The sequence below is a fragment of the Anas acuta genome, chromosome 1, assembly GCF_963932015.1.
Source record: "Anas acuta chromosome 1, bAnaAcu1.1, whole genome shotgun sequence".
Classification (NCBI taxonomy): domain Eukaryota; kingdom Metazoa; phylum Chordata; class Aves; order Anseriformes; family Anatidae; genus Anas; species Anas acuta.
In genome coordinates this window covers 31,276,908-31,286,760 of record NC_088979.1, presented here as the reverse complement: position 1 = coordinate 31,286,760, position 9,853 = coordinate 31,276,908, and the positions used below count along the sequence as shown (strand labels likewise).

Below are 9,853 nucleotides of genomic sequence, written 5' to 3'. Positions count from 1 at the left end.
GCTCTTCTCATCTTCCTAACTGATGAGATTATTTGTCATCACCTCGATGAGCCAAGCCAACATTCCTGGCCCAAGCTTTTCCATTTACCTTTTTAGCTAGTGAGGGAAAGTACCTTGGAAGAGAAGCTTGCAGCTAAGTGATGAAGTCCAAAGCAATAAGGAAAAACAAAGTGAAAATGTTTGCCTTTGGGGAATGCAGTCATGTATCATACTGAGAACTTAGAAAATCCTAAACATGATAGCAAAGTTTTTTTAACAAAGTGTCAACCTATGCAGTTCGCAAAGTGGTGCACCACCTCCTGTGCCCAATGGTACGCTCATGACTTCTCCCTGAGTTTTGGGCCTCATCTTATGGCTATATCAATTTAATGAACTAGCCATTTATCTGCTTAAATATTAAAAACATTCAACTTATTCTCCTTGGATCTATCTGACACTTAGAAAAGAGAAATTCTAGGATTTAAAATGTATGACTTGGCATGATTAAATGGTGAAATGAATAATGTTTTAATGAGTGATTGGTAATTATTTAATAATTAAAGAGCTCTTATGAATATTCTTGAACACCCTGTGGAAAAGCTAAATAGTATGCTGATTTCATCAAGCATTCAAATCAAATCAGAATTTATTTTTATGGGATCATTTTAGAGATACTCTACAGGAACATCACCACAATAATGCAAACAGAGCATAAAAGTGACTTGCTCTAATACCTCCACTTTTTTAGTATTGGATCTTGATTTTTCCATGCAAAAGATTTCAATGCACTAATGGATCACAGCTGAACTCTATTCCAAGTGCCACAGCAGCCAGTCAGGTTTCATCAGTCCTTCAGTGATAGGTTAAGGCTGCTTCAGGTTTGTAAACGCAGATGAATGGTAGCTTTTTGCCACAGTTAGCGCCGTCCCATTCACCCTGTCCTGGAAACAAAGACCAAGAGTGATAACAAAGGAAAGGCAGAAGATATGATAAGAGAACTATTTCACTCCTTACATGGAATCATTTAATCTCAGTTCAGCACCTGGAAATTTAATTTTCTTTTCATCTGTGTTTCCATAGTATGTATATTGCAGGTTTGGGCAACATTTTAATAAGATGTTTTCTCTAGGTAATTCTGGAAATAGTCTATCCACTGGAATAGCAGAGGTTCAAGAGCAAAGTAAACTGTGTGAGTCATAAATCATCTCAGGTTTTCCTTACCTCCAATACTGAGGCTCAAGCAAAATTTTATGTTAAACAGATTGTTAATTAGTCTTCGAACCGAACTGAAAATGGATGATAGAGGCCTCTGGATGAAGGTTGTCAGAGATCCATCACTCCATTTCAAGAATGACCCCTGCAGACAAAAAACAAAACAAAACAATACAAAACAAAAACGCCAGAAGTTTAATGGGAACTGCAGGTTGCAGTTAAATTCTGAAAGCAGTTTAGCACACTTTTATATTTGCTGGGATAGAAGAAGGACTGAACGGGGGCCCTCTTCCCCATGGACTTAGAAACAGTTATTGCTTGTGGGGATATCATTGTTCTGTAGAGCTGCATGAATAATTAATTTTTAATTCCATGTTAGATTAATTTCACCTCATCTTCTTTATATGAATTGTCCTCAAATAAATCATAATTTTCTTGAATATATTTGTAATTCAGAATAGACTATATTACTCATGACTAATTCACTGCAGGTAAGTGACACTCAGAATTTGAGACATTCTGGATGGACACACAGGTCATTGATATGCCCTGTTACATGTGTCAAAATTACAGAATAAAATTTCTATTTCCAACATGCACTTACAAATCTGAAATTCACTTGTTTTTACCAATTTTACTAATGTTATATTCACCATATCAGCAAAAGCTCTGGTAGGCTCCTTGTCTAGAATATTTGTGAGAAAACACTTTGAACTAATTCATTAAAAAATCTGATTGAATCCAAGGTTTTTATAACACCATGTCCAATCTACTAGCCTGACATTCTGCTAAAAAGAAATTAAAGACAGAAATTATTATCCACCATCTAGTGGTGGATTTATCCACTTCTGCTTTGAGATTTGTACCTCAGCTCTCCTTCTTCAGGTGGAATATAATTGGAATATGATGTTGATCAGAGTTTAGCACTTCAACTTTTTTCCTCCAACTCCCATTTTCCTCTATCCCTAGCCCCCCAAATCACTGAAAGATAAAAAGCATGACTTTTTGATTCATCTTTAGTTTTGCTGAGACTGAAAAGGTCTTCCATGGTTACAAAGGGAAACTATTCCCTTGGAAACAAAAACATTTTTTTCTAGTAGACATTTTTCTTCAATTGAGTTATAAAGATCTTTTGACCGATGCTTGTTTTCATTACCGGTCCTGGCACACTTACCTTTTGGTAAGTTCCACCTGTCCAGAGCTGGGTTTCCTTTTGTCCTTGAGAAAGTCTACGAAGGAATTCATTCTCATCTTCACTAGTGATGCTGGTTAGGTGACTTCCTGCTCTTTCAATCAAACAGGTTTCCTGTACAGTATAGAGGGTTAAACATGGGAGATAAAAAATGGCTAGAGCTTTCTGAATAAGAGTTGAGCAAAGAAAAATGTGGAATAAATTATTAGTGGATGGAAAAGGACAGGGCAATAAGAGAAAGTCCAAGAAAGGGATATCTAATAGGAGTAGAAATGTGAAGTGACAGGGAAATCCACCAGAAGTTTTCAGTTTCAAAGGAAGAGGAATCAAAGGTGGAAAAAAGGAAAAGAACAAAGAGAAGGGATGCTCAAAAAAAAAAAAAAAAAGTAAAAACCTGAACTGTGGGGTCCAAGTGAGTGGTGCCTGTAGTGTAGCCAATTACACGGGGTCTCTATACAGCCAGTAGAGAACAAGAGGTATCTTCAGACTGTCATACACCCAGTGAAAGAAAGGCATTGAGGGGAGCTAAGATGAAGTGGCTGTCACTGGTAAGACCCTACTGCACAGCACAACCTAAGTATCTCCACTTTTTTGACAGCTAGCGTCAGGCAAAATGAACCTTGCAATGAAGAGAAATACAAAAAGACAGATGAACAGAAATGGAGATTTCAGAACAGCTTGTCCAAAAAGATGCTATTTACAATGTTCCTTCCCTGTGTCCCTAGCCAGCTGGGGAATGGAGTAGACAGGAACAGTTCTCCACCCAGAGTCTCTCCAAACTGATTGGGTCCTCAAGAGTTTACTTTTGCATTTGGTAGGGAAGGATATTTTTATTTGCACTGTGAAGCAAGGGCACTGTAGCTGGTGCTTAGTACTGGTGTTTAGGCTCAGAGGAAAACTCTTCTCTTTGTCCTGAGGCATTTAAATTTCATACAGTCTTATAGACATGACTCAAGAGAAATACGGCATGCCGAGGCAAACATATATGGAAAATTTTTGTGTGGCTCCTGAAAGATATCAGGTGCAGAACTTCAAATTACAGGACTCACCTGATATCAACTGAACAGGTAGCAAAGTGAAGTCAGAATGTCTTTTAGGAAGTATCACTTAATGAAGTGGAAAAAAGGTTCACCGTTTACAAGATATTTGACGAATCAGTGACAAAGGTCAAACCCAGAAGAAATGGTGATGTGAGACATGTAGGAAGCAGAGGGAGAAACCCTTCAACTATAACCCTTCAGTTTGGTGTCCTCTTACATTCAAGGATCCCCCAGAACCACCTAAACTTCTGTTCACCGGTGTATTACAAATATCTCACTTTACAGAAGAGGAAAATAGGCCTCGTGCTCAAAAACCTCAGTATAAGAAGGGAAACATGAGAAATAGCAGCTCCAGAAGGTTGAGGTTCCAAGCTGGAGGCAGTTTGTTGCAGCAGCGTGTCCTGTGGTGAGGCAGAGTACAGCTAACCTCATCAGCAGCACTGAGCTGAATATCACATTCTTTTGGTCTACACTGATACATGACAGAAGCAGCAGCAAGGGAGGAAAAAAACAGTCTGGTATAAGAAAGATAACTGTAGAAAGTAGAGAAGAAATGATGAACACTCCTGTTTGGAAGAACCTGGTACCTCAGCTTTGGTCCAGGTCATTCTCTCTTGAATAAGCTTGTAGCAGCGGCCTTTGTAGCTAACCCAGCCTTTCTGACATGGATTTTTGCAGATGACTTTTGCAGATGAGCCTGGAAGAGATGGATTAGGAATTACGTTATGTGCAGGATTATGTCTGTCAGAAATTTTGGGCAAGTTGTTGTGATGCTCAGCTATAGTGTTGTCAACTAAGAAACATAGAATGAACCCAAAAGAAAAGTCTCACATATCTTTCCAGATTATCTCCCTATAATATCTTGATTCAACTAAACCGAATTCAGCAGTTCATCATTTCACAGTGACATTCAGTAAAGTGAAACAGCAAAACAAAGGGCAAATACTAGATATTTAGGGCCTGCATTTTTTTTTTCTTTTGTCTTTCAAAATAAAGAAATACATAAATAGATAGCTAAAATTATAATGTTTAAAACATCAGCATATGAGGAGCACTAATTTAGGAGCCAGATGCCATTTAGGTTATAAGCAGAATTATTTTGCTGCCATCATTACAGGGTCCAGTGGGTGCAGCTGTGCTTCAGCAATCCATTCCAATGCGTGCTGCAATGCATCACATTTGTGGATTCTGCTCTGGATCTGCCCCCTGGAGACACAGCAGCAGGTTCGTTGGGCCAGCTCTGAAAGGTGTGTGGGCCTTTGTGGATTCCCAAGAGTCATCAGCATGTGGTTTGGCTGGCCTGCAGTGTAGTGTATTAGTCCGCCTTTGCTGGGGAGAGCCTGTCTCTGCAATAGTAATAGGGATTTCAGGCTGGTGCATCGCATTGCTTTAGAGGAGAACAAAACACATCTGTCAGACCTGAATTAAGATGGATTTTGTTGAAAGTTCTTGGAATTGATTTCTTTCCAGTTTCTTTCTTGGTAAGTAGTCAGCACAGTTGGGTTCAACTTACAAAATATCATTGATTTCTCTCCCCAAACCACAGATGATTCAGCTTGTAATTTCCTCTACAATTATAGAGCAGGTCTCCTTAGAAACTGCTTGTATCCATTCAAAGTTTCATCTTGTGGAAACCACATTTCCCCTCTCTTTGGACAGATGTGCTTGGCACTAGTCCAGATAGAAAAAAAAAAAAAAAAAAAAAAAAAAAAAAGGAAGGTACAATAAATACTCTCTTTTCTCCTGTTCCCTCTTTTCTGCTTCCTGAAAGAAGATTCACAGCATTACAATTTCAGCTCTCTCCAAGTGCTTTTGGATCTCAGTCCATCCCAAGTTGTGGAGTTGGCTCTGGAGTTGCTAATGCCTCTGCAACCAAAATGGCCAACGTGTTGCACAGTCTTTCTCCTCTAAGGCAGAACAGGGCACAAAAGAGTGGTCATGTCTTCTCTACCCCAACACAGTGTGTGCCACCAAAGCCTAGCCAAGCCAAGCTGATTGCACAATTGGTTCTGCCTTGGCTGGCAGTCATACATTGCTCCTTCAACAACACACAGGGGAAGTCTCCACCTTCTCTTGGCATTTCCCGTGACACCCAAAGTAGCCTATCCTCATGCAGGGAGTCCCTGTCATGGAAAGAGCTTGGCTCCTGAGTCTGAGCAAGAGGGTCAGATAAACCACAGGATTGAGTTTGGACACATAAATCTTAGGAGCTAGTGACAATTTGCAGAGCTTTGCAGGAGGGAAGCTTGCACTGGGGCAAGGTCACACGGAGTGTCTCTAACCTCTTATTTCTCCTCAGTGCTTTCCTGAAAAGGTCAAGATGACATTATATTCATTTTACATTTAGAAAAATACCTCAGATTTTCTGCCTTAATGACTGTAAACTAGGCCTGTGCTGGCAACAGAGGCAACAAGTTGAAGCTAGGGGGCAGATTATTTTTTTTTGCAGCATCACAAAAACAACTGAGGCATGTTACACTCACCTTCTGAGATGGAGAGAATCAAGGCTCCGAAAAGCAGGAAAAAAAATTGGTAGGACATTGTCAGGTGGCCTGGTAGCCCTACTGGCTATGACCTGTGTAAAAAGCAGAAGGTGTTCAGTTTGGTACCTAAATATTGATGGAAGCTGTTAAGTGGAAAGATCTGCTACCCTATGAAAGAGGCTTGTAGCAATGTGTTTTACTTCACTGGGAAGAGTGTGAATGAGGTGGACAGAGGGCTGGCTGAACTGTGGAGCTCGAAGCGTTGTGGTCTGTGGCAAAATGTCCAGCTGGAGGCAAGTGACCAGCAGTATGTCCCAGGGGTCAATACTGCTGCCAATACTGTTTAAGATCTTTGTCGATGACCTTTGTGATGGGACACAGTGTACCATCCGCAAGTTCACATATGACACAAAACTGGGAGGTGTTGCTGGCACGCCATGCGGTCGTGCTGCCTTTCAGAGGGACCTCAACAGGCTGGAAGAATGGGCCAATGGGAACATCATGGAGTTCAACGAAGCAAATGCCAAGTCCTGCTTCTGGTGAAGAACAACCCCAGGCGCCGGTATAGGCTGGGAGCCAATGGACTGGAAAGCAGCTCTGCAAAGAAGGGCCTGGTGGACAGCAAGCTGACCACAGGACAGCAACGTGCCCTAATTGCCAAGGACAACAGCCTCCTGGGTTGCATCAGAAAGGGGGTAGCCAGCAAGTTGAGGGAGGTAAACAGAGGGTTCCCTCTGTTTAACCCCGGTGAGACACATCTGGAGTGCTTGAACCAGTGGTGTGCTCCCCAGGACAAGACAGATATGGAGTGAGTCCAGCCATGCCTGGTAATTATTATAGGCAATGGTGTGGGCCATGGCCCATGACTATGGGCCAATATACAGGCCACAGTAATGACTAAGTGTCTGGAGCATCTTTCGTATGAGGCTGAGAGAGATGGAAGGTCTATTCAGCCTGGAGAACAAAAGGCTCAGAGGGATCTTATAAATTTATACAAATATTGGAAAAGGGGAAGCAAAGAAAGTAGAGTCAGCTTCAGTCGTTTAGAGAGACAGGACAGGAGGCAATGGACACAAGTTAAAATACAGGAATCTGCATTTAAGCACAGAAAAAACTTTTCTACTTTGATAGTGTTCAGACATTGGCACAGGTTGCCCAGAGAGTCTGTGGATTCTCCATCCTTGGAAATGTTCAAAACCTGAATGGACATGCATTTCCTATTCCTTGGCTTACATCATTTATGGCAAAGCATCACTTTAGTATGTGGCTCAGCCCACCAATCAAGATTTCAATTTTTGTTAGATTTTTCCACATTTTTCAGCATTTCCACATTTTCAGCACCTTTTCCAATTTGTCCCATTTCTCATGACAGAGAAACCCAGTCAGTATTCCTTTCTTAATCAGGCTCCTTCCTTTAGTATGCACACAATGAATTAGTTATCCTTATCTCACTCATTATTAGTTATCCTTATCTCACTCACTACTTTTTTTTTTTTTTTTTAGCCAAATTTCACATTTCTACTTTTTGTAAAACAGCTCAGAAGAGTATGAACAGAATGTAACAGAATGAACAGAAAACATTAATGTGTTTATACAAGTAAGGATGCAGTAAGTAAGGACAAAAGATATGCAGGGCTGAAAGCAGCAGCAGAAGGGTGAACTTCATTCATTCAATACTATTTTCAAAAAGAAGAATAGACTTGAAAGGAAGCACACTGTTCGTATGACAAATGGAGAGACTAATAGAAAATACTTGGTTAACTCTAACTTACAACAAATCAATTACAGTCCCAGTTTGCCCATAATTTGACCTTCACAGCCACCAAAAAAACAAAGAAACAAAAAAAAAAACAACAACAACAAAAAAAAAACAAACAAAAAACCCTGAGTGACTGCATTTCAGTTAGTGCAGTGGCTCTGGATTGACACCTGAATAAAAGAGATTGAAATCACACCACCTGTTGTGTGGAACACTTCCATTTGTAGTGGTAGAGAGACAGAGAAGGCATAAGATATAGATAACATATTTAAGTGATACCTCTATAGGACAGAAAGCAGCAGATACGTATAAATATTTTTCTATATATCATACATACTCATCTGCATATGTATGCATAAATGTGTTGATACATACATGCACATATCTACAGAAATACACAAATATGTAACAGTTGTGAAGGGGTATTAAAAATGTGCAATGAATATTAAAACCCACCACCTTGTTAACAAACTGAGAGGGATCTAAAAAAATATATGTTAAAAAAAGCGATAGACACCACATTTATGGATGTATGCTCTTCTTACCTTTTATTCCTTACTCCTTGTCTCTTTAGTGGAAGAAATCTTTGTCCTTGAGGTATTTATATTATGCCAGCTTTTGCTAGTGTGGTTCTTTGCTCTGGTAAATGAAACCTCCTCCAGTATTATCCCTGACAGATTTTGTTGTGGTAATGCTTTCCCTCAAACAGAGGTGGGTGGGATCTGCTCTTCACCATACCTTTGTGTACATAGGGTGAAGTGTCTTTTTGTATCAGGCCCTTAATCTGAAACACACCCTGAATCTGAACAAATAAGCGAGAAATCACATGGGTCCGGAGGGCAAATTGCTGTGTCTCTATGGGAGACTGAAATGAGGGGATTAGAGGCCTCCCTTGAAATACCAGCATGGGACACAACCCCACCATCAGCCAGCACTGTGGAGTTGTTTTCTGAGGCTAAACATGTGTGCACAGAGATTTCACTTTAAGCAATTGTGTCTGTGTTTGTCGTGTTGTGGAGAGATGCCTGCTCATCCATGTGCCGGCTGCAAGGCAACACCTAACAGGGATGTTGCATAAACTATCCCTACAGGAGAGGATTTTTACCTAAGGCCAATATTGAGATTTGCTGGTAAACCAGTGTTATGGGACAGAGCTCAGAAGCTTTTCAAGCTCTACTAAATTTACATAGGCTCCTACCCATTTCTTAAATCCTCCTCAAATATCCTCCTGTACAACAAACAGCTTCTCTGGTGCCTGAAAAAGACACTGACGCATGGTACACATTTGCACTCATGCACTTATTTAAAATCCAAATATTTAGTAAAGAGGCTGAAATGACCTCCATTCTTCCCCTATACAAATACAGGCTTATCACCACCAGGCCCAGAGAAATCTGTTCCTTAGAACTGCTCTTGACTCTTCATTAGGTGTGGGATATATTTTGGTGGGGAAGCACTTTTCGCAGAAACCACAGACTGGAAAACACATCTTCCTTAAGACCTGTTTGGTTTTCAAGAGTTTGTTCTGCAAACACCAAAATCCAAGTGTCCAGCATCTTCTTGGAACACTCGTTTGGAAGTCCACTCTGGGGCACATGACCAAGCATGGTAGGTGCCTGTTTCAGGCAGTACAGGAGAATGAGATCTAAAAACACACCAGGAAACACTTTCTAGGTGAGCTTGTTTACGTACCGACTACAAAACTGCACGTGACCTCAGAAAGCTGCTGCACCTTGCTAGCAATGCAATGCAAGAGATGTTCTGTGTCTTTTGTAATGGGCAGCTGTGGGTGACGTCTATTGTGCTAATCCTGCAGAACAAGGGGAAATAAGAGACCAGAGTTTTCTACCCACTCTTCAGTCTTATCACAAAATATTTGTTAAAAAAAGTAATTTCTGAGTATTTGCCATTTACAAAACAGCAGTTTCTCTACTAAAGCTAGATGCATAATTCCTACAGGTGCTGACACATTTCATCACCTCTTTTGTGTTGTCCTTGAATAATCCGTGAATTAACTGTGATCATCCCAAAAGCATTCATTACCTGGCACTATTCATTGCATGCTTTTGACAAATAATCCTTGGCTTGTCAGCTCTTGTCAACAGTCATATCCCAAATATTCATGCAGATGCATAAGCCATGTTCTATGCACCTTTCTCGACTCAATGAAATTAATTCTCAGCAGTAA

The 9,853-nt window shown here is 40.5% G+C and overlaps 1 protein-coding gene across 1 annotated transcript; it reads right to left on the bottom strand.

The window, feature by feature from the left end:
- Positions 1-629: 629 nt before the first annotated feature.
- LOC137850103 (snaclec agkisacutacin subunit B-like) lies at positions 630-8,379 on the bottom strand. The gene is made up of 6 exons (XM_068670307.1): positions 8,211-8,379; positions 5,907-5,998; positions 4,011-4,120; positions 2,366-2,497; positions 1,201-1,336; positions 630-920 (listed from the first exon to the last, which is right to left on the bottom strand). The coding sequence occupies exons 2-6, from the start codon at positions 5,962-5,964 to the stop codon at positions 832-834; spliced, it is 525 nt and encodes a 174-aa protein (XP_068526408.1). The 5' UTR covers positions 5,965-5,998; positions 8,211-8,379; the 3' UTR covers positions 630-831.
- Between the last annotated feature and the right edge of the window lie 1,474 nt (positions 8,380-9,853).

Bases quoted from the DNA above. Each gene is read 5' to 3' on its own strand.
- LOC137850103 (XM_068670307.1), bottom strand. From the start codon at position 5,964: ATGTCCTACCAATTTTTTTTCCTGCTTTTCGGAGCCTTGATTCTCTCC. The intron at 4,121-5,906 runs GTGAGTGTAACA...CATCTCTTCCAG, and splicing joins GATTCTCTCCATCTCAGAAG to GCTCATCTGCAAAAGTCATC. The intron at 1,337-2,365 runs GTAAGTGTGCCA...TTTTGTCTGCAG, and splicing joins CAGGTGGAACTTACCAAAAG to GGGTCATTCTTGAAATGGAG.